Source organism: Antedon bifida, chromosome 11 (assembly GCF_963402885.1).
Source record: "Antedon bifida chromosome 11, ecAntBifi1.1, whole genome shotgun sequence".
In the NCBI taxonomy this organism is placed as follows: domain Eukaryota; kingdom Metazoa; phylum Echinodermata; class Crinoidea; order Comatulida; family Antedonidae; genus Antedon; species Antedon bifida.
The window spans coordinates 12,629,959-12,653,919 of record NC_136236.1 but is presented as its reverse complement, the minus strand read 5'-3'; the positions used below and the strand labels follow the sequence as shown (position 1 = coordinate 12,653,919).

General features: G+C 35.7%; 1 protein-coding gene across 3 annotated transcripts in view; it reads left to right on the top strand.

The window, feature by feature from the left end:
- Window positions 1-84: 84 nt before the first annotated feature.
- Window positions 85-23,961, top strand: part of LOC144855565 (dynein axonemal heavy chain 12-like) — a 33,908-nt gene continuing 10,031 nt past the window's right edge. For 2 of the 3 annotated variants that reach the window (XM_078713462.1, XM_078713461.1), the window contains exons 1-43: window positions 85-209; window positions 522-829; window positions 1,157-1,183; window positions 1,802-1,991; window positions 2,296-2,371; window positions 2,550-2,904; window positions 3,411-3,756; window positions 4,028-4,119; window positions 4,405-4,583; window positions 4,938-5,199; window positions 5,643-5,849; window positions 6,353-6,474; window positions 6,627-6,882; window positions 7,332-7,517; window positions 8,467-8,667; window positions 8,977-9,293; window positions 9,705-9,987; window positions 10,334-10,740; window positions 10,832-11,120; window positions 11,264-11,410; window positions 11,884-12,129; window positions 12,423-12,652; window positions 12,825-13,008; window positions 13,321-13,545; window positions 13,922-14,104; window positions 14,534-14,653; window positions 15,077-15,268; window positions 15,489-15,637; window positions 16,023-16,161; window positions 16,470-16,636; window positions 16,864-17,056; window positions 17,487-17,767; window positions 18,076-18,336; window positions 18,652-18,844; window positions 19,174-19,335; window positions 19,738-19,932; window positions 20,174-20,307; window positions 20,537-20,957; window positions 21,269-21,490; window positions 21,885-22,098; window positions 22,616-22,784; window positions 23,185-23,332; window positions 23,691-23,836. In XM_078713462.1, coding sequence (XP_078569588.1) covers window positions 536-829; window positions 1,157-1,183; window positions 1,802-1,991; window positions 2,296-2,371; window positions 2,550-2,904; window positions 3,411-3,756; window positions 4,028-4,119; window positions 4,405-4,583; window positions 4,938-5,199; window positions 5,643-5,849; window positions 6,353-6,474; window positions 6,627-6,882; window positions 7,332-7,517; window positions 8,467-8,667; window positions 8,977-9,293; window positions 9,705-9,987; window positions 10,334-10,740; window positions 10,832-11,120; window positions 11,264-11,410; window positions 11,884-12,129; window positions 12,423-12,652; window positions 12,825-13,008; window positions 13,321-13,545; window positions 13,922-14,104; window positions 14,534-14,653; window positions 15,077-15,268; window positions 15,489-15,637; window positions 16,023-16,161; window positions 16,470-16,636; window positions 16,864-17,056; window positions 17,487-17,767; window positions 18,076-18,336; window positions 18,652-18,844; window positions 19,174-19,335; window positions 19,738-19,932; window positions 20,174-20,307; window positions 20,537-20,957; window positions 21,269-21,490; window positions 21,885-22,098; window positions 22,616-22,784; window positions 23,185-23,332; window positions 23,691-23,836 — 8,810 coding nt within the window. In that variant the 5' untranslated portion in view covers window positions 85-209; window positions 522-535. The remainder of the gene's footprint in view (window positions 210-521; window positions 830-1,156; window positions 1,184-1,801; window positions 1,992-2,295; window positions 2,372-2,549; window positions 2,905-3,410; window positions 3,757-4,027; window positions 4,120-4,404; window positions 4,584-4,937; window positions 5,200-5,642; window positions 5,850-6,352; window positions 6,475-6,626; window positions 6,883-7,331; window positions 7,518-8,466; window positions 8,668-8,976; window positions 9,294-9,704; window positions 9,988-10,333; window positions 10,741-10,831; window positions 11,121-11,263; window positions 11,411-11,883; window positions 12,130-12,422; window positions 12,653-12,824; window positions 13,009-13,320; window positions 13,546-13,921; window positions 14,105-14,533; window positions 14,654-15,076; window positions 15,269-15,488; window positions 15,638-16,022; window positions 16,162-16,469; window positions 16,637-16,863; window positions 17,057-17,486; window positions 17,768-18,075; window positions 18,337-18,651; window positions 18,845-19,173; window positions 19,336-19,737; window positions 19,933-20,173; window positions 20,308-20,536; window positions 20,958-21,268; window positions 21,491-21,884; window positions 22,099-22,615; window positions 22,785-23,184; window positions 23,333-23,690; window positions 23,837-23,961) is intronic. The other variant, XM_078713463.1, reaches the window with a different exon arrangement.

The window sequence follows — 23,961 nt, the reverse complement described above, 5'->3', positions numbered from 1 at the left end:
TAATATGTAAGGTCAAATTCTATCCCATCATTCTTGTATGTTTCCGTTTTAGATTGCCATAACAACAATAACGACGAAAAGAAGCACAGAAAGTCTGTGACTTCGACAGTTAATTGTTTATGCTTTGAAGAAAAATTATCAAAGCAAATGGCAACAAAATTAATATATATATATAAATAGCATAATAATTTTTTTCTTAGAAAATTAAGGTGAGTTTTCAAAGAGTGATCTGTATTTCTCGCTATAACAAGCTAGGCTAGACCTAGGCCTAGAGAGAGAGGCTAGGCAATAATGTGATGTACGGTACGGCGGCTGATGGACTGTCTTTCACATGCACTTGTGTGTGGTGGCAGAGGCTATGATAATAGGCCTAGGCCTAGGCTAGAACTAGCTAGGCCAGTATGGCGTACCTTATCAGTCTTAGGCCTAGGCTAGGCCTTATTATTATTATAATTTTCTGTATACAATACAGTATTTGTTTTATAGTTAAGTAACATTTTAAATAACATTTATTTTTCCAGGCTAGAATAAAAAGATGTCTTCAAAAGCTAGAACTTCTTCAAGACCATCTGCAACTGCTTCTTCGCGAAATGGCGTTCCATCAGGGAAGATTCCACGACTTCCCCCAATCAACACACCAGCCAGCATGCTGTCAAGTAGCACAAAAGACTACAGCAAGAGCAAGTTAATGACGTATCGTCGCTCAAGAGAAATGCAAAGTCTCCTCACTAATATTCTTTATACAAATGCAGCGAAAGCTTATGAAGAAATTGAGGAAATTAACAAAAAAGCTCCAAAGTTGCCAGAGCATCCTTCGTACCCAATCTCGGTAAGTGTGAAGGATGGCTAGGCCTAGTCTGAAAACATCCGGGGATTAATATTGGAAATGATTCTCTATTAAAATTGAATGGCCTGTCACTTTCCTCAAAGTTTTGTTAATTTTTGGTTCGTATTCCAAAATGTATTAATTATTGCATTTGTTTTAGCATTTAATTTTTTTATTAATTTTTATTATTATTATTTTTTGAATTAAATGTTGACACTTTAAAAAACAATTGATATTTCAAAACAATTGATAAATGAAATATTCCAAACAAAAGAATGTTGTGAAATTGTAATTGTTTATTATCAATGTACCCATGTACTTTACACACAGATGATGGGTAAGGATAGGATGTCTCGGGTAAGTAATTGAATATAAAAGATTTGATGTGTGTAGTGCACTGTCTTTGTTTGTTGTATCCACAGATTCCATTGCCTTTTTGTATTCACAGATTTGATGTGTTTCTTTAAAGTATCCCAGCACTGTCATAACCTCTTTTTTTGTAGTAGTTCTGTGTAGAATACCTTAGCACTTTTCATTGCCTTTTGATGTGTGTAACACTTGTAACTACCTTACCAGGAAAAATAAAAACACTGTGTTTATTTCACCTATCCACCTTACTGTACACCTCAGTTTGTAACACCTTGTGCCACCTATTTTTTATTTTATCCTGTGAGACTTGCAGCTTAATATACTGCTTCTTTCTACATTAATAATGATCTTCATTGAGTACTATGTTCTTGTTTGCTGTGTTTAATATCATGGTAACATTTGTTGTTATATTCGTTTAATTATCAAAAATATACAGTTGTCTACTCAGTTTGATGATTATTTGGTCAATCACATAATATCTGTAGTATTACTGCAGCACAATCCATTGATATCTCTTTTTAATTTATCATTTTAAGTTTCTTGTATTTAAATTAAGTAAATGTTTTCCTATAAAAATGTAACTATTTTTTATCCATTTGTCTACAGCAAAATTACCTTTTTCTGAAAGAATGTGTTGAAAGCAGCCCGATTGTGCCGATGGAAACTCACTGGTTTGAGTCAATCTTAAGTCTGATACCAGAAGGTTTAAGAACCGGTAAAGACATACAAGACTATATACAAGAACTATTTGAAGAAGTTAAGAATGATTATGAAAATAGTATGAAGAAGGCAATGGGTAAGTAACTGGTTTATGTCAATCTTATAATCTTTAAGTTAACTTTAAGAAAGTTGGAGAGACATGCCCTTTGTCGATAGTTGTCTTTGACAGCTCTTGCCTTTCCTCAGTGTTCCCTTTTTATGTTTCACTATAAGGAATAAATAAATAAAATAAAGGCTATGCTTAAAAAGAAAGCAATAGGTGAGTGAATGTTTTGACACATCTTGTAATGGTGTTAATAATTTGTTTATAATACTGCATCACAGTACTATGATATTTAAATGGTAATAATAATAATATTTTATTTATATAATACCTGTAGTGCAACACGTACTTATAAAGCCAGACATCAAAGGACTTGAAGGAGTAACTACAGGGCCACCACCCAAAGAACCAGTGTAAGTAAAGTCAACTATTTTATTCTAGTACTGCCCATATATGGACATGATGATATCACTACCATATTTAGGCATATCACTACATATTTGGGCATATCGCTACCATATTTGGGCACATCAAAGGGTATATGTTTCCTGGATATAATATAACTATTGTGTATCAAACTTTATTTTTCAGTGACTTGGATTACTCAAGTCCATGGCATGATGATTTTGTTGAGGCGGTTGAACAGATCCAATCAAACCTACACATCACTCATCCATCTATGCAGCATGTGCTTCAGCTTGGTCAAGCTTCACTGGGCAAGCTTCTCTTGGTGGATCTATCAGGGGTTCGCGCTCAAGGTCCCATTGAGATTGAGCATCTAAAGAACGATGTCATTCTAGAATGTGAGAAGATGGAAGAGAAGTTGATGCATAGCTGGTGGCCTGATGTCCTCAATATATTTGTAAATAAAAAGGATTTTGTTGACATCAAACCAGACCAGTTGGAGTCATTTTATGCTAGTGTATCAACTCTAATATCAAATCAGGTTGGTGCACTGTAAACACATTACTTTAAAGCCTTGTCTACACTATCAACCTTTATGTGACATGTGATGTGCCCATATATGGACATGATGATGTCATATCACTAACATATTTGGGTATATCACCACCATATTTGGGCACATAACACTTTTTTTGTCCAACTAGTTTGATAGTGTAGACAGAGCTTTAGATTGTAAGAAAAACATTATAGTATTTACACTTTGTAAGCCAAATTCAACTAAAAATAAAATATGAATACAAAAATGAAATGGTTAGTTTCATTGTTTGGTCATGTTTAAGGACACACCTATTCAGGGGAAACCCTTATTAATGGGACACTTTGCTGTGAAATGAATGAGGGGCAATGTAATTAACACTATAGTCAACCTCCTTTTAAAAGGGCACTTTGTTGTTGGGTCATGAAGGGGTTCTACTGTATACTATAATACTAATAATTTATTTTCTAAAATAATGACATTCTATTTTCTTCTGTGTGTTTTTTTTTTAGCTAAAAGACCTGATAGTTCGCTCCATCGAGGCCTGGGTGAAGCTATTTGATCCATCCAACACCTTTCAGCTTCCAGTATTCAAAATAGAACTTACGTTTGACAGTGACAAGATGGAGTTTTACCCCTACTACTCTGATTTGGAAGAATGTCTTTTATTTGTCGTCGAGCAGCTGACAAAGACGATGCTGAATGTTCCGACGGTTCAGTCTTGGTTATCAGGAACCAATGAACTGTCAAACATTGACATTGCTGTAGCAGATCATGTGATCACCAGGGCTAGGAAGACATTGAAAGAAGCATGCTTGGCCAATTTTGAAGGCCCAACAGAGAAGTTAGAATTTTACAGTAAGTCTGTCAATAGTATTAATAGTAGTATTAGTAATAAGGCCATGAATTGAATGTTTTGATTTAATTGTCAAGTTGTAAGGTAAGACTAGAAGAAGAAAGGATAAATGAAAAATGGATTAATGAAAAATGAATGAAACAAAATTAATGTTTTGGTACAATCTTAAGTCAATCAAGTTGTCTATTAAGAACATTAGTATTGTCTTTACCTATTTCATATCTTTCATTTTAGTATTGTCTTTACCAATTTCATACCTTTCATTTTCAACAGTGTCCAAATTCAACTTTTTGTGCAATGGAGAGGCACTTGACAGAGTGCAGACTTTCCTTTCTGAGGAACACACATTTGAAGAGTTCTGTGAGGTAAGTTTATTTATTTTTGTTGCCATGTTTTGATTGGTGTGCACTGAAGCACACCCAGTGGATGTTGACTGAATTGAAATTCAACATGGAAGTTGTGTTACTAATACTACAGCTCTGTTTACACTATCAAACAAGTTTAACAAAAAATGTGAGATGTGCCTGAATATGGTAGTGATACGCCCAAATATAGTAGTTATATGATGTTGTCATGTCCATATATGGGCATATCACATAAAAGTTTGATAGTGTAGACAGAGCTCATCAAAGTATTTGTTTGTTTTGAAGATCATTGAAGAGTTCCAACAGATAGCTCGTAAGATTATGAACCTAGACAGCATAATAAACTTTGTAATGGTCAGACTGGACTGTGAAGATATCAAGAAAGGTCTTGCTGACAAAGCTCGTGGTTACGCTTCAATGCTTCTGGATCAAGTCGCTTGCAATCACAGGGATGAGAACGAGAGGTAGGCATACAAACAATATATGTTCATGAGGTAATTTCCCGAATGATTTTAATCAAAATGGTACTGCATTTGGTCTACTAGCGTTCCTGCTCCCAACTCGTCATTCATAGAAGCCTTGATGAAGTAAGCCTACCTGGTGGTGGCCATAGAACGGTCCCGAGATAACGACTATACTTTGGCAATAATTGATAGAAGATTGAAATGTTTGTTAGAGATAGAGTATACGATGTTTGATTATTTTGTGTAAATAGTAGTCTTCCTATGAAGAACAGGCTATAGCAATCTTCTGCCTACATAACAATGAATCTTTCAATAGTAACATCTCTTATTATCAATTTGTGTATTTTTTGTCAGTATCTGCCGTGAGTTTGAGACGATCAGAGACCGAGCCCTCAAAATTCCTGAAGACTCTGAAGAAATGATGAGCATGATTGCATACATTAAAAGAGCTCGGGTTGAAGGTATCAAAGCTCTTAACACTCGTATCATGGAATCCGTACAACGCATGAACTACTTACTTGATGTTTACTTCTTCACGGCAGATCATATGGCACTGAATGCTACCGTCTTGCTCTGGCCTCGGGAAATACAACCGATATTCGACCAGAATGATGAGGTAAAATATTCGCATCAGTGGAAACATCAATTTAATTTATATCATATAAAAATATACATAAAAGATTTTGTTCTAAGAAACAAATACTATATCACAAAAAAATGCAAACAAATTATCATACATCAAGTGCTAATAGCAGATGTTGCAGAACCTATTTATATAAATACTATATGTTCTGCTTCCATTTCTTCTTATTTATTCTTTATACTGGGTAACCTCTTCAGTAAAAAAACTGTTCTCCCAGAGGGCCCAGTACACAAATCACAGTCACACTAAAATTACAAAACAATTTAAAACGATACAAATATAAAAAAAACTATAAAACAAAGAATAAAATACCACCCCACCCACCGTCATACTATAAATGATTTACATCATTTAAAGTTTCTTTGTTATACGCATTTATTTTATCATTTAATTGTAAATTTTCTTTCTCTTCTAAGCTTGTTGACGACTCAAAGAAAAAAGGAGAAAGCACCGTACTTGAGCACCGCGAGAAGTGTATGTTGGAACTGGAAAAGATACGCAAAAGGGTTGCAGAGTTCTCAGAGTATGGCGAAATGGACATGATGGTTCAATATGTTAATGATATACGTGCCGTGCAGAAGAGAATAGCAGAGGCTCAGGAAACTATTAAATGGGTTAATAAGGTAATGATGACGACGACGCATTGGAAAACCATCTGGTTTAGAGTTATCAAACACTTCATTGTACAATTCCAGTTGATTTGATATACCATGTGTATGGAGGCATGTAATTGTAAAGGATTTTTATATTAAGAAACAAGCACTCTCTCATAAATAATATTTTTAAAAAAACCATTTTAACATTGTTTGTAAATCTATCATTTTGCGTATTCAATTTTCAAAAACAACCTAAACAAATATTTTTAAATATTGTTTAATCGTAGATGATGGTCTATTTTGTAAAGCTCTGTCTACACTATCAAACTAGTTTGACAAAACAAGTGTGATATGGCCAAATATGGTAGTGATCATGTCTATATAATTTATAGGCACATTTTTTTTTTACATAAAGTTTGATAGTGTAGACAGTGCTTTACATAACAAGAGCTAAACTAAAGCCTCAGTTTTTTCTTTAAAAAAATGAATGAATGTGACTCATTGAAAATGTTTGTGTTTTGTTTTCGTAGGAAGAAGCCTTGTTCAAATGGGACCTGACAACATACCCTGAAATTGAAGAGGTCACAGCTGCTATTGAACCTTTCCAAAAACTCTTCTCATTAGTTGTTAAGTGGCAGAGAGCAGACAAGAAGTATGTAGTTACTTAATATTACATTGTAGCGTAATCCATAATAGTTTGAAATGTTTTTGTCTTTTATTGTGGTCGAAGGTCGATGTTTGTCTCTTATTGGGGTCGAAGGTCAATGTATTATATACCGTAAATTTATTGTTTTTATTTTTTAGATGGATGGATGGTAATTTTCTTGAACTGAATTCAGAATCTATCCAAGAAGAAGCAGACGAATTTGGAAGAGACATCTACAAAATAACTAAAGTATTTGTGAATCAGAAAAAACGAGATGACGCAGAAAAAGGAAAGACAGCTCCAAAGAAAAAGAAGCAAATAGGTGAACAGAAAGAAGAACCAGAAGAGGAAGAGTCCGGCATGGCAGCTATCAAGGTCTGCAAAATTGTTCAGGATCAGATCACAGATTTTAAGGTAAGAAATTAAAATCTTTGTTTTACTGTTTATTTTGCTGTTATTGTTTTACATCTTATGTAAATTTGACCACAGTCAAATGTGTAAAGCTCTGTCTGCGCTATCAAAGTTTATGTGAAAATAAAAATGTGATGTGCCCATATGGACATGATGACATCATATTACTACCATATTTGGGCACACTTTTTTGTCAAACTAGACAGAGCTTTAGTTTGCAACCATAGGGTATCATTATGAATAACATTTTACATTCAATAAAAAACTATCCTAGTGTCTAATAACACACAACATGTGATGTTTGAATAAAATACCTTCTTTAAACTATTTCTTGTCCAATTATTGACACCCTTCGACAACAAAAATGCCATATAAATATTCTCACGCACGTGAGGTTTCGTGTGCAACTAATATCTACTTTATCTTATATTTTATTATATTTGTTTTCCCAGGAAAATATCCCTACAATTGCAATTCTGTGTAACCCTGGCATCAGACAGAGGCATTGGGACAAAATGGGCGTCATAGCCGGCATGGACCTGACGCCAGACTCTGGAACTACTCTACGTAAAGTTTTGAAGAAGAATCTAGGAGCCTACATGGAGGAGTTTGACACAATCAGTGCTGGTGCTACTAAGGTAAATGAAATTAGTAACAATTGTCAAACATTTCTTCTTCAATCCATCCATTTGTCCGTCTTTCATTGACTTGCTGTTGAGCACCTTTAAAGCTCAGGTACAGGCATGAATTTTAAATATAATATCTGGTTAATTGTACATAAATCAAATATTTGTAACAGAAATCAAGACGAAAAACATGAATTTCCCTTAATATGGTCAAATACAAAATTTGGCAAAATTCTTCCATAAAAACCAGGAAGACTTTTTTTCAGTAGTTAGGTAGTTAACCTAATGTAATAACATGTCTAGTGACTCCCTAGAAGGTGAAAAAAGATGGTGGATATACGGTGGATAATTTTTGCTATAGCATGAAAATAAAAATCTGAAGTTGAATAAAAATACCATAAATGTAATATTCAAGTTATATTACCTATATTTAGTCATCTGATAAAATTTTTTACCACACCGTTTATTTTTCATAGCTTTTTAAAATGCCTCTCTATTTACAAAATTTGTGTAAAAAAGAATAGGGATTTTACTGTGTAATTTGAACTATCCCCCCACTGATAAGAAAGTGCTTATTTTCAACAAGCTTGTGTAACACAAATAAAATCCCAAAAATTATGAAACATAGGGGAAACTATAGATCGATAATTATTGGAAGGTATGATCAATAGAAATTTTTTGCCCGCACCTGGCCTTTAAGTCACCACTCAAAACTCACATTTTCTGATATTTTTGGCAGCCCCATGAGCAATGACTGTTGGAATGCTATATAAATTGAATGATTGATTGATTGCTAACCATTTTGATTTTCTACTGACCAAGTTTACATACATACATAGTTGTTTCATCATGTTTGTAATATACAAACTTATGATTATTTTTATAAATTTGTTGTCCTTGCATCAATTTGTACGACTGTTAGTAATTTTATTTTAATTTTATTTTGCAATTTATTTCATAGGAATATTCTTTAGAGAAAGCAATGCAAAAGATGAATGAAGAATGGGAATTGATTGCGTTTAACCTGACAACGTACAGAGACACTGGTGTAAACATCCTGGCCTCTGTGGATGACATACAAACAATGCTGGATGATCAGATTGTGAAGACGCAGACCATGAGAGGATCTCCGTTCATCAAACCATTTGAAAAAGAAATTAAGGTCAGTATTAATAAATTTACTATAATATATTTTGATTTTGTATTTATTTTGTTTTGTTTTATATATTTAAGCGAATTCATTATTCATTCACTATCCTTCTAAAGTTGGCAATCCCGTTCACAATACAAACACATACACACAATGCTGTACATAAACAAAGTCTTATTACAAGTCTTTGGGAATGAAGTTGTAATTTGTCATTAGGAAAAATTCTGACTTGACCATTTAGCCAATTTTCTATACATACCTACTGATAATTAAGTGTCATTACACATGTTTGGTAAATTAAATTATATTTTAAAAATGCAGGAATGGGAAGAGAGATTACTTAGAGTACAAGAAACTATTGATGAATGGTTAAAAGTACAAGCTCAGTGGCTGTATTTAGAGCCTATCTTCAGTTCTGAAGACATCATGCAGCAAATGCCTGAAGAGGGCAGGCTTTTCCAGACGGTTGACCGCAACTGGAAGGACATAATGAAGCACACAAGTAAAGACCCCAAGGTGTTAAATGCCACGTCTTTAGGAGGAATGCTGGAGAAACTACAGGATAGTAATGGATTGCTGGACAGAATCCTGAAAGGTCTCAATGCTTACCTGGAGAAGAAGAGGTTGTTCTTCCCAAGGTAAATAGTTTTTTTAATTTAATTTTCTATTTTACTTGTACTGTTACCGGTTCTGTGAACTGGTGTGGCCGTAGAGTTGCTTTGCAATTGAACATTTTACCAGTTCCCTCCCTAAGTATTGGTTATGTGCCAACACATCTGTGTTTCTGATTTTATTTATTGAAGACAATTGCCAATAGGGAATTTAGTACTGGCTAGGAAAGGAGTACATGTACACACACAAGATGCTCTACACAAACGAGAGAGTGGAGTTTTTTTTTTTCATGAGAATATAATCCTTGCATCTGACAAGGATTTGAACCCAGAAACCGGATTGCTGGCTGAGCATCCCAGCTAAAAGATAACTAGAATAGAAACTAAAAAATCCGGAATTTTAATTATCTATCTAAACTATCCATCTTCATTGTCCAGATTCTTTTTCTTGTCGAACGACGAAATGCTGGAGATTTTATCAGAGACCAAAGATCCAACCAGAGTGCAACCACATCTTAAGAAATGTTTTGAGGGCATTGCCAAGTTAGAGTTTTCACCTTCCCTGGACATTCTAGCGATGTTCAGTAGTGAAGGTGAGAGGGTGAAGCTCAGTCAGGTTATCTCTACGTCAGAAGCAAGAGGTGCCGTGGAGAAATGGTTACTTCAAGTTCAAGATACCATGATGGCCAGTGTCAGAGATGTCATTGAATTGTCTCATGAGGTAGGCTAGTGGCTTCAAAGGGTAAAGTAAAGATTGGTTTCCATACTCGTTAAATCAATTCGTTATTAATACATCAAAACAAATTTGATAAATTGACTGAACTGAATATGTTTTTTTGAATTCAATTCAATTTAGTTTTTGTTTTCTATGGACAAGAAATATGATGCAATGTATAAGCAAAGAGTACAGATCTTAAGCTCTGTCTACCAAACTTTATGTGACATGGGGATGTCTACCATATTTGGACACATCATACTTTTTTGTCAAACTAGTTTAATAGTGTAGACAGAGCTTAAGACTAATATGCATCCTATTATTGATATATTGAATTCCTCATTTTGTTTAGGCATATGCTATAGAAGCCAGAGAAGACTGGGTGCAGGAATGGCCAGGCCAAGTTGTGCTTTGTATCTCACAGATTTACTGGACGATAGAAGTGCACGAGGCCATCCGTGGTGGTCCGCAAGGCCTACGTGAATACTACAACAAATTACAGAGTCAGCTGTCCGACATTGTAAAGCTTGTCCGAGGTAAACTCTCTAAACAAACCAGGACAACACTAGGAGCACTGGTCACTATAGATGTCCACGCCAGGGATGTTGTGGAAGAGATGGCCGAAAAAGGAGTAGCTTCGGAAAATGATTTTAACTGGTTGTCTCAGTTAAGATATTACTGGCAGAATGCTAACGTTGACGTCAGCATCATTAACGCAACAGTTAAATACGCTTACGAATATTTGGGCAACTCTGGAAGGTGAGTTACAGTTTTTTATTTAAAACATTTGTGAAAGTTTTGATGATGACGACTTTTGATAATAATTCTTGCTTTTTTATTTTGTCCACAGATTGGTTATTACCCCACTGACAGATAGGTGCTACAGAACCCTTGTGGGAGCGTACCATTTGAACTTAGGGGGTGCACCAGAGGGCCCAGCAGGTACTGGTAAAACAGAGACCACTAAGGATTTGGCAAAGGCATTAGCTGTACAGTGTGTGGTGTTTAACTGTTCTGACGGTCTGGATTACCTGGCTATGAGCAAGTTCTTCAAAGGATTGGCCAGCTCAGGTGCCTGGGCTTGTTTTGATGAATTCAACCGTATTGAGCTTGAGGTCTTGTCTGTGGTAGCTCAACAGGTAAGGTTTTGGAGACCATTTTAAGATTAAGAATTACACTGTGCCCATATATGGACATGATGATGTCATATCACTACCATATTTGGGCATATCACATTTGTCAGTGTAGACAGAGCTTGAAATGTGCACTTTTTTTGTTATAGATTCTATGCATTCAAAGAGCTGTAATGGAAAACCTAGAGACATTCATGTTTGAAGGAACTGAGCTAGTACTAAGGCCATCATGTTTTGTAGCTATCACAATGAATCCTGGCTATGCAGGTAGATCTGAACTACCTGATAATCTTAAGGTAAGCCATGCTTAAAATAAGGGGGCTAGGGGGTGCACTGGGTGCAAATACATCCTTCCCCTAAGTCATACATTCTACCTAGCCTATTGTCAAGTAAAAAGTTGTTTGTGATGTGGTATCTGTTTAAAATTTTAATGTCTACCTCCCCATCCCCTACCTAGCCTATACCATTGCAGAACATCATATCTCATTCTAAATATTTAAGCTTATTGACATTGATATCAAGTCAAAGCTAAATCACTCTTGACCTAAAAAAACAATTTTGCTAAAAGGAAGACAGAGAAAACATATCCTCCTAGGTGGAAGTAATAACAATAAATATTTTTATTTTGATGTCATTAATGGGTTGTCTATGGTTATCCTATTTAATGCTCAGAGTCTATATAATTTTAATAATCAACAAACACTCAAAGCGCTATGATCTTTACGTCATATAAATGTCGCATTATCTATCTATTTCTAATTTCTTGTAGGTGTTGTTCAGGACTGTAGCCATGATGGTACCAAACTACGCAATGATTGGTGAGATCATGCTGTATTCGTATGGCTTCATTGATGCCCGTAACTTGTCAGTAAAGATCGTCACAACGTATAGTCTGTGTTCTCAGCAGTTGTCCTCACAGTTCCATTATGATTACGGTATGAGAGCTGTGAAGGCTGTACTTGCTGCAGCCGGCAACCTGAAGTTGAAGTTCCCTGATGAAAATGAGGACATTTTGGTAAGATGGTTTGAAAACAATATGCTTTTTGACCTTGACCTTATGTCAAATTAAAAATATAAACTGTCATAATAGAACCTATTGTTTATGACGTAACTTAAATATTGCATTGGAACTCTTCCAAAACCAGACTTTTCTTGAGTTCCATTTCATTTTTACCTTTAAAAACACGTTCCGAATTCCAGACTTTCTTGAAGACATATATGGCTAACCTAAAAGTATCCAGTATTGAGAGAGTTAACTGTATTGTATTTCTAAAAATACAACTTTTTTTTCATGTTTTTTCTCCTCAGTTACTGAGATCAATTCTAGATGTAAATTTACCCAAGTTCTTATCCCACGACATTCCGCTGTTTGAAGGAATCATCTCAGATTTGTTTCCCGGCGTCGTTCTCCCGCAAGCGGATTACAATATCTTCTTAACAAATGTTCGTGAAGTTTGCCAGAAAAATAACTTGCAACCGACAGAAAACTTCTTGGAGAAGATTATTCAAACATATGAGATGATGATTGTTAGACATGGGTAAGTAAGACCGATATTACAAAGGAGGACTTAAGCTTTTTAAAGCTTAAAAGCTTTGTCTACACTATCAAACTTTATGTGACAAAAAATGTGATGAGCCATGATGATGTCATATCACTACCATATTTTACGACGCTTGTTTCACACTTGTAATATATTTTTTTCTCTTTAGTTTTATGTTGGTTGGTGGGCCATTCGCTGGTAAGACAAAGGTGCTACATACACTCGCAGAAACTCTAACTCAACTCCATGAACGTGGATTGAACTCTGAAGAAAAGGTCATCTACAGAACGGTCAACCCAAAGTCTGTGACCATGGGTCAGTTGTTTGGACAGTTTGACCCTGTATCCCATGAGGTAAAATGATTATTTTTATAGAAATGAAATTTTGGAAGGTTGTACGAGTATTTAATTCATCCTTTTAAAGCTCTGTCTACACTATCAAACTTTATGTGACACAAAAATGTGACAGAGCTTAAAAGTAAGAGTTTGTATTAAAGGCATGGGAATTATTAAAAAGACATTTGTTGAGAATGGTCTCAACTGTGTGTGATTTACAGTAGGTAGGGTCTATGATACAGTCATCACATGGTTCACATGTGATTCTGTATTACAGAGTTTTCCTATGATGCAAATGAAGTTTTATATTTTCTTTTTCTATTTCTTTAGTGGACAGATGGTAACGTAGCAAACACGTTCCGTGAGTTTGCGTCAACAGACACTCCCGATCGTAAGTGGGTGATATTTGACGGTCCAATTGACACGCTCTGGATCGAGAGCATGAACACGGTGCTTGATGACAACAAGAAGCTCTGCTTGATGAGTGGAGAGATCATCCAGATGTCAAACACAATGAGTTTAATCTTTGAAGCTATGGATCTTTCTCAAGCCTCTGTGAGTAAACAAAGTCTTAATGCTTTTATTCATTGACAACTTTATTGTAACAAGAAGTATATGACAAAAGATAACAGGAATCACAAGCCTAGCCCCTGCTCAGATTATAATACTACATACAGTGCAGTTCTTTAACTTTGATTTGATTTATTTTGATACCATATACTACATAAATATAAATTAAGAACAAACAAAAAATGCAATCATTAGCATGGTACCAGGGAGTATTTACATCTTGAGGGATCCCCTCAGGATGACCCCTCAAGTTAACCCCCTCAAAGATTTCAATAATTGTTGTATTGTAAATAGATTTTTAAGAAGATGTACCATTGATTTAAAACCAATACATATATTATGAATGTGTTACTCTCTACAGCCTGCCACTGTTAGCCGTTGTGGTATGATCTACCTTGAGCCTAGTAACCTAGGCTGGAAGCCTGTATTTGAGTCCTGGCTACATGACTTACCAGAGACACTGCAGAAGGAGGTTCCTCTCATGAGAGCTTTGTTCAACTGGCTTCTGGAGCCTTGTCTGGAATTTGTTAGGAAAAACTGCAAGGTATTGTGGTCTTAATTTTTACATTGATGACCATTTAGTAAGTTCTGACTGTAATAAACAAATATAAATCTTTTGTTTTACATCATCCATTGTTCAAAAACTAGATCGATTGGTCAACTTTACCCTAAAAGCCAATTTACACAGATGAACGTTAACTGTAAGCGGAAAACCCTGTATCTTGTCCCACATAGAGTCTGTATCTATCCCATCCAATCCACGTTGTGTGTAACTAATCATAAGGAATAACATAGATTCTATATTTTTAATAATGTTACCGCTCGTCTGTGTAAATTGGCCTTTAGCCTTCAAACTTGTCTGGAATGCATGCCTTGTCTTTATCAAACCATATTGACAGCTTTTTTTTTATTGATTACAGGAGTACGTGCCTAGCATGGTTAACATCGCAGTTTTTGTTTTATTTCATTACAGGAGTACGTGCCTAGCATGGTTAACAATCTTGCCCAGTCCTTGATGCATTGGATTCGTATTTTTCTCAAAGATAACATGAAGGAAGGTGCCGACAACAAAAACCTTAAAATCTGGATTGTTGTAAGTACATTCTACAAGAATAAAATAAATAAAATAAGCTTTAGTTGCAGCTAGGTGGGTATCATGCTTGCATTACAATCCTTTGATTTATAATCACAACGTCAAGCTGATTAACATGCTTGCTTTCCAATCTCAATGTCCAGGGTTTAATTCTGTGTCATGGTTGTACCTCACGGTTCCACTCCCTAAGCCTCAAGCGACATTACTGTGATTTATAAGTACAATAAATTATAGTTTATCAATTCTTTAATTGCCGAGTTCCTTGGATTTTAAATACCAATGTATTTATTTATTTTTATTTTATTCCATCAAAACCAACAGCGATAAATACCGCCACTAACAGGTAAAATAAACCTGTATCCTTGTCCATTCACAGCACAAACAGTATATAAAATTAATTTACATTTTTTTTTATTATTTTAGTGTACATTCTTGTTCTCATTGGTCTGGTCAGTCGGTGCAACATCTGATGTGCTTGGCCGTGAAAAGTTTGACGGATTCCTTCGGGAGTTGATGTCGGGCAAGGCAGAGGAACATCCCTTTCCGTCTGAGCTTGGTGCAAAGATTGAAGTTCCTATCCCACCAGATGGCCTTGTGTATGACTATATGTTTGAGGTAAGGGTATGCATTGTTGATGCCTTGGGAATCAATGTACAGTAATTGAAATCAGTCAGTGGCGTAGCTTAACAGTAGCAGTAACCTTAACAAATACCCCATGATATTTCAAGCAATGTATGAATTTGTTTATATATAAATCTAAAACAGCCAGACAAATTTGCAGAACTTTCGGGCAATACTAAGACTGTTATAAGATATTAATCTTTTATTTGTTCAGTATAAAGCAAGAGGTAGGTGGGTTCATTGGAATGAAACCATCAAGAACATGTCCATCCCAGAAGGCAAGAAGGTGCAAGAGATCATTGTACCAACAATGGATACTGCAAGATATACATACCTACTTGATTTGGCCATCAAATATCAGAGGTTAGTCAGCCATGGTTTAACCATGTGACAGCATTCTTTAAGCTCTGTCTGATGTCATCATGTTCATATATGGGCATATCAAATTTCCTTTTGTCGCATTTGTATACAGCGCTTAAACCAAGTGTGTTGGAATTTGGAACTACTTCCCAAATATGGTGGTGATATGCACCATGCATCCCTTTTTTTTCACATAATGTTTGATAGTGTAGACAGAGCTTGAAGCTCTGTCTACACTATCAAACTAGTTTGGTAAAAGAAGTGTGATATACCCAAATATTTTGTCACATAAAGTTTGATAGTGTAGACAGAGCTTAAGAGGAATTTCAAGATCTCCACCGAGTGTGTTTACATACAATATTAACATTTACATTATGTTCTATTACAGAGCCATTATCTTCATTGGTCCCACTGGTACAGGTAAAAGTGCCTACGTCAAGGATAAACTCATGAATAACCTTTCAAAAGAAGATTACCTCCCACTTTTTATCAATTTCTCTGCTCAGACATCTGCAGGACAGACACAGGTAAAGTCTTAGTGATTTTCTAAACAATTATAATACTATTTACACTTAAGTGTAAATACTCCATAAGGTTAGGTCAGCCCAGGGCTGGATGCAGATCTTGACCACCTCTTGACTAGTTCAATGAACTGTGACTAATAGCTTGAGAAAATGAACTAAACGGATCTTCAGGGCTGTCGTTTGGAACGCAAATGTAAACATGCTGGATCAAGCCCAAACGATTAATTTGAGCTGCCCAGGACCCAATCGTAAGTGTAAACAGGCTCTAAGTGATAAAGTAATGCGTTCATCATCTATGTGTTTTCTTTCAGGATATCATTATGTCAAAACTTGATAAGAGGCGTAAAGGCATGTACGGCCCACCTATGGGAAAGAAGTCTGTCATATTTGTTGACGACTTGAACATGCCCGCGAGAGAGAAGTATGGTGCGCAACCACCAGTTGAATTGCTTCGCCAATATTTTGACCATGGGAACTGGTAAGTATTTAATTAGTCCAGTAATATTAATTATTTGTTCGTTTTTAGTTTAACTTGTCGAAGATATGATGCTCTCGGATTTTATTTAAGACGACAATACTGCACTCCAATAACTGGCATAGATATGGATTACATTTACTATTTGTAATCCCAATCTTAGATATCACTATATTATTAATTTTTAATTATTTAATCTTTTTTTACAAACATTTTAATTTTATTTACAGGTATGATAAGAAAGACACCTCAAAGATTACTTTGGTTGATCTGCAATTTGTCTCGGCAATGGGACCGCCAGGAGGAGGGCGCAATCCAATCACGCCGCAATTCCTCCGTCATTTCAACATCGTTTCAATCACGCCTTTCAATGATGAAACCATGTCACGTATCTTCTCATCCGTTGTCAGTTATTATCTCAGAGTAAGAGGACAATTATTTTTCACATCTTTATTCATTCACAATTACAATGTTCAATAGTACCAACAGAAGTGGGTGCTAGTCAGTTTGGATACCATTTACATGTACATTACACACACACCAGACAACAGTCATGAACAAAAACAAATTGAAATAAAATAGTTACATAATAAAGAAATAAAAAAAAATCAATATGGGTCACCCATGACCGGTCAGCACCTGCTTTTTTGTAAACATTTTTTGATTTACTTTTGAAAATGAGCGACATCATAACTACAAACTCCTCATTTGCAGGTGGTCATGTTTCTAGAATGGCTGCTTTGAATGATTAATTGACATGTTCTAATTTAGTTTTGTTTCTGAAAAAGTTTCACAATGATAAAATAAAGCAAATAAAATATCAATAATGTTTTGTTTTGTTTTTTAATTTTAGGCAAATGAATTCTCACCTGAAATTTTTGCGTGTGGTTCATTGATTGTCCAAGGTACGATGGAAGTTTACAAACAAGCGATGCAAAACTTGCTACCCACACCTGCCAAGTCACATTACACGTTCAATTTGCGAGATTTTGCCCGTGTTATCAACGGAGCATTGTTGGTTAAGAAGTCGTCGATAGAAAACAAAAGAACTTTCACTCGTCTCTGGGTGCATGAAGTGTTTAGGGTGTTCTATGACAGGTTGATAGAAGATTCAGACAGACTCTGGCTCTTTAAGTAAGTATGCTTGTAACATAAGTTTATACAGTGGGTCACTTACTACTGCTGTGTATCGCTCACAACTACCTTGTTTTTGAGATGAAGAAGATGATTATCTCTTAAGCCTTGTCTACACTATCAAACTTTTTGTGAGAAAAAAAATATTGGACATGATAATGTCATATCACTACCATATTTGGGCACATCAAACTAGTTTGATAGTGTAGACAGAGCTTTATAAAGTTGAATCTTCCCTAAGATCAATACATACACTGTCTTTGTTTTTATCCAATATTATAAATTCTATGTATGCATTAATATTTCAGTATTTGCAAAAGCCTTGTTAAGGACGTCTTCAAGGATAACTTTGACACGGTATTTGAGCATCTATCAAAGCCAAACTGTCCGGTAGTTGAGGACGACATGCGAAGCTTAATGTTTGGAGATTACTTGGTAGCAGATGCTGAACCAGAAGATAGGATCTACCAGGAAGTGAAGTCTGTAGAAGAGTTCAACAACGTTGTGGAGTCTTGCTTGGTGGAGTACAACCAGATGCATAAGACTCCAATGAACCTGGTTATATTCAGGTATTTGTTTGTTTACATATTTTAGGCAAATTGCCAAGCGAATTCTTTCACTATCCTTCATGAAGGTGGCAATCCAGTTCACAAAACATATACACAACATGCTCTACATAAACAAAGTCTTTGGGGGTGGAATTTTAATTTGTCATTAGACAAAAACCTTTGGATTGAGAGCCAAGCATCATAACCACCAAGCCACAACTCCACTGTAGGGAACTATAACTTGGTTGTCAAAGTACTTGCGTACCAACCCCAGGTTCTCAAGGACTGGTAAAATGTATTTCTATGTCAATAACTCATTTACTTATTGTTTTGTAGATATGTTTTAGAACATCTTTCCCGCATTTGTCGGGTGTTGAAGCAACCAGGTGGCAATGCTCTTCTTGTTGGAGTGGGAGGCAGTGGACGACAGTCTCTGACGAGGTTGGCTACATTCATGTCTGGTTTTAACTTGTTCCAGCCTGAGATCTCAAAGAGTTACGGCAAGAATGAGTGGAGAGAAGACTTAAAAGTAAGTTACAATCTGCTCTAATATTAATAAAACTTACAGTCCAAAATCTAGCTCTAACTTTATTAGAATTATTTGTGGCGCAGTATGTTGGACGTTGGTTTACTGACCGTGAGATCGCATTGCTTGTATCCTTAGGCAAGATACTTTCCTTACGTTTGCCTATTTCCACCCAGGTGTATAAATGGGTACCCGGTTGGATCAAGACACAACTTTGCACTGATTACTAGCTGTATTATAGGAGTATGTTTCCATACCGGAGTAATAATGTAAAGCGCTTAGAAGCATTGTGCAATAAGCGCTATATAAGAACAATATTATTATTTGTTTAGGCTTTGTTGAAAAACGCTGGCGCATTAGGGAAGAAAACTGTGTTCCTGATCACCGACACTCAAATCAAAGAGGAATCTTTCCTAGAGGACATCGACAACCTTCTGAATACTGGTGAAGTTCCAAACCTTTATGCGGTAGATGAGAAGCAAGAATTAATGGAGGTAATGTTTCATTCAAAAACACTTATCATTAAACTCTTTCTACACTATCAAACTTTATGTGACAACAAAATGTGATGTGCCCATATATGGACATGATGATGTTTACTACCATATTTGGGCACATCACACTTTTTTTGTCAAACTAGTTTGGTAGTGTAGACAGAGCCATATATTAGTATATTTGATTGTGTTTTTGAAGATATCGATGTTTCTGTGAGTCTTTGCTTTCTCATGATTTGTTATTTGTAATAATTATTGTTTTATTCTCTGCACCCTCTGATGGAACTGATTGAAACATGTCAGTTAAGTCTTTCATACAACAGTCTTTGATTCTCAAATTTCTTTTTTCCTTGAACAACATTTAAAATCTGTAATATTGCAATTTTCTTTATCTTTACACAGACAGTAAGACCAGTAGCTCAAGCGGGTGACAAAAATGCAGATTTCAGTCCGCTAGCTCTTTTCAATTTCTTTGTCAACCGGTGCCGTGAGAACCTTCATATCATCATTGCATTCTCTCCAATTGGTGATGCTTTCCGTAACAGACTTCGGCAGTTCCCATCGCTCATCAATTGCTGTACAATTGATTGGTTCCAAGTAAGTAACTTAAATTAAATTGATTTGTTCCAAGTAAGTAACTTCAATTAAATTGATTGGTTCCAAGTAAGTAACTTAAATTAAATATATTTGTTCCAAGTAAGTAACTTAAATTAAAACTGGTCCTTTATATACAATAGATAGATATTAATTGAAATTAGGAGAAGTGTATTTTAATTTGTGTCCTTTTCAATTTCAGTGCATTTTTTTGATCGCCCCTCTCAATTGTTTCTTTTTCTAGGCGTGGCCTGCGGATGCGTTAGAAAGAGTTGCCATGAAGTTTCTTGAAAATGTTGAAATGGAAGACCAAGAAAGAACAGAAGTTGTTTATATTTGCCAGCATTTTCACACAAGTGCAAGAAATCTATCTGAAAAGTAAGCCAAACATTAAATGATATCACTTCAAAGTATTTATTATCTTTTATTTGTGTCAGCTTTCTCCCTCTTCCAAGGTATTACTGACTGTCACTTGTTCCAGACTGCTACACCATCTCTCTACTTCTTCCTGTCTTGCGCATCATGTTCTTTCAAACCAACTTTCCTTCTTTACCATACCATGTCACCTATTAGTATAATTATATCATTTTTTTCTTAAATTCTACAGGTTTTTGAACGAACTGAACAGACACAACTATGTGACACCAACCTCATACCTTGAACTCATATCCGCCTTTAAGACTCTTGTCACTAAGAAACGAGAAGAAATCATGAAAGCAAAACGACGCTACGTCACCGGTCTCGACAAACTAGCTTTTGCCGAAACCCAGGTCGGCTCGATGCAGACTGAGCTCAAGGAACTCCAGCCGCAGCTGGTCGTAGCTGCTGCAGAGAATGAGAAAATGATGAAAGTGATAGAGAAGGAGTCGGTAGAAGTGAGCGCAACTAGAGAGGTTGTAGAGAAAGAGGAAGCTGCAGCCAATGAGCAAGCTGCAGAAGCTCAAGCGTTGAAGGATGAATGTGAGAGTGATTTGGCAGAAGCTATACCAGCATTGGAGGCTGCGTTGGCTGCTCTTAATACTCTTAAGGTATCACAGTACAAACATATTATGATTTGATTTGTGACTTTTATCAAAAAAAACACCAACGTGCGTAACGTTTTCTAAATTGAATTACTATTTCTTATATTATACAAAAAAAATTTATTATTTTTATTTATTTAATTATTTATTTATTTATTTCACCTCACCCCAAAATTTGACAATGTTAAATTCCTAACCTATATGCACAAAATTAATGTATGGTAATTTGATTGTAATTAATGTGTTTTTGTCTCCTAAAGAAACTGTATTTTTCTTTGGTGATAAACTACAATTATTTTGTGTTCTTTTATTTACAGCCATCGGATATTGCTGTAGTGAAAACAATGAAAAGCCCGCCGTCTGGTGTGAGGCTTGTGATGGCTGCAATCTGTATCATGAAAGACATCAAACCAGAGAAGATCAATGATCCAGCAGGCACTGGTGGCAAGATCCTTGACTACTGGGGGCCATCAAAGAAGCTTCTGGGAGATATGAACTTCCTGAATATGCTGAAGACATATGATAAAGACAACATCCAGGTGAGTTGTTTGTCTGATTTTAATCTATAAACTAAGTAACCAACTAAGTTTTTACTTACTTCAGTTTTATTTTAATACTACAAACTGTACATAGTCATAAATGATCTCGTTTGTAATATGTCATCGCTTATGCGTTCAGTATAGAATTCATTCATATATTTCTTTATTTCGGATAGTACATCCATATACAAATCATACAAAAAAACAAAAAGAGAAACAATTTCTCCAGAAAAGTAACAATATAAGCAACTTCTACAAAACCAACCTATAATATCCTAAAATACCAATTTGCACCAATGATGAATAATACAATATAATAAATTATAACTGGAGAATGATAATATAAGTTTATTGGCAGTGCACTTTTCCAATTCTGTGTCTCTCTATATTTCAGCCTCATATTATGAAAAAGATCAGGTTGGAATACACATCGAATCCAGAGTTTGACCCAATGAAAGTAGCGAAGGCGTCGTCCGCAGCTGAAGGTTTGTGCAAGTGGGCTTTAGCTATGGAGGTTTACGACAGAGTGGCAAAGGTTGTTGCCCCCAAGAAAGAGAAGCTGAAAGGAGCAGAGGAAGAACTGACACAAACGATGGCTATTCTAAATGGTAAGTAGGAGCTTAGGGTCCTGCCAATCCCAGGATCCAATACTGACCAATACTAGTGTTATTAGAAGCTTTAGCTTCGGGTCCTGCCAATCCCAGGATTCAATACTGACCAATACCAGTGTTATTAGGAGCTTTAGCTTGGGGTCCTGCCAATCCCAGGGCTCAATACTGACCAATACTAGTGTTATACAGGGATGTAGCCACCAGTATAGTTAGTAAGGTTTTTTAAACCTGACCACTTTTTAACAGAGGACTTTGACAACCCAGTCGCTTGGACAGAGATTGTCCATTTCCTTGCAAATACCGCACCACTTTATTTCTTGTGGCTACATCACTGTTTCTACTCCCTAAGCCTCAAATGACATTTGGTTTAAAAGCACAATATAGTTTATCATCCTGTAATTGACAAGCTACCGTTATGTATGAAATAAATAATTTTAAAATATATATATCTCTATTAGCATTGCTGTTTTTCAACAGAATGGGAAAATTTAAAATGTAACTTTTGATTTTTTAGGTAAAAGAGCGGAGTTGAAAGATGTTGTCGACCGATTGGAAACACTAAAAGCAAACTTTAAAGAAATGACAGAAAAAAAAGAGAAGTTGGAGCAACAGGTTGACCTTTGTGCCAAGAAACTTGAAAGAGCTGAGAAGCTGATTGGAGGATTAGGAGGTGAAAAAGACCGGTAAGGAATGATATGTTAAAAATCAGAACTTGTGTGTTTGTGAAAAAGTTTGAGAGCTTTAAGATGCCTTAATTCAACTGCCTTGTTGCATCTGCGAGGGAGTGGCTGAGTGGTTAAGTCAGTGGAACCGTAATTACGTAGCCACTCACTTGCTCCATGCTTCTGCTGGTAGAACAAGTATTCTTGGATAAGGACTATAAACCGTAGGTCCGGTGTACACATATTTCTGATGTGCACTTTAAAGAACCTAGTACATCTTTCGAGATGCGTAGGGGGTTACCTCAGTGTACAAGTACATCACAGCCACTCATAACTGGGCCCTCTGTCATTCAGTATAAATAATAAATAATAAATAATAAATAAATCTTTATTAAGTATGCACTTAATTTAATTCATTCAGATGGACGGTAGCAGCTGCCACCCTTCAACATACGTATGATAACATCATGGGTGATGTGCTGATATCATCTGGTGTCATTGCTTACTTAGGAGCCTTTACATCAGCATTTAGGTTGCAGTGTACAAGTGATTGGACTAAGATTTGTAAGGTAAGCAATCGTGGCATAAATTAAGTGTTGAACTTAGCTTTTTTGTTGAACCAAAATAACATACCTCAAATATGTTTATTTAGTGACATTGTATTGACAACCTAATAGTAAACCATTTTCTACACTTCAATTACTGTGTTGAATTTCATTTTTTGTTGAACCAAAATAAGATACCTCAAATATCTTTAATATTTTACTTACAACCTTATAGTGAAGCATTTTGTATAGTACAATTGCTGTGTTGAATTTCACTTTTATATTTCAAATACATTTTTATTAGCATTGTCTTCAAACACTAATACTGCAGTTTCTACAGTACATTTACAATGCAAAACATTCTTTTCTTATGTCTTTTTAGGAAAAGAATATTCCTTGCTCAGATCAGTTCTCACTAAGTCATACACTTGGAGACCCAGTGAAGATAAGAGCTTGGAACATTGCTGGTCTGCCCACTGACAGCTTCTCCATTGATAACGGTGTCATAGTGGATAATGCTAGGAGATGGTAAGATAATCAGTTTATATTTCTTGTTTATACTGGGTGATGTCTTCAGAACAAGACTGCAAGATGCCCATGCAAGGCCCATGGTCAGCACACTATATTGCTTACCGTTAGCCTTATTGCTCTCT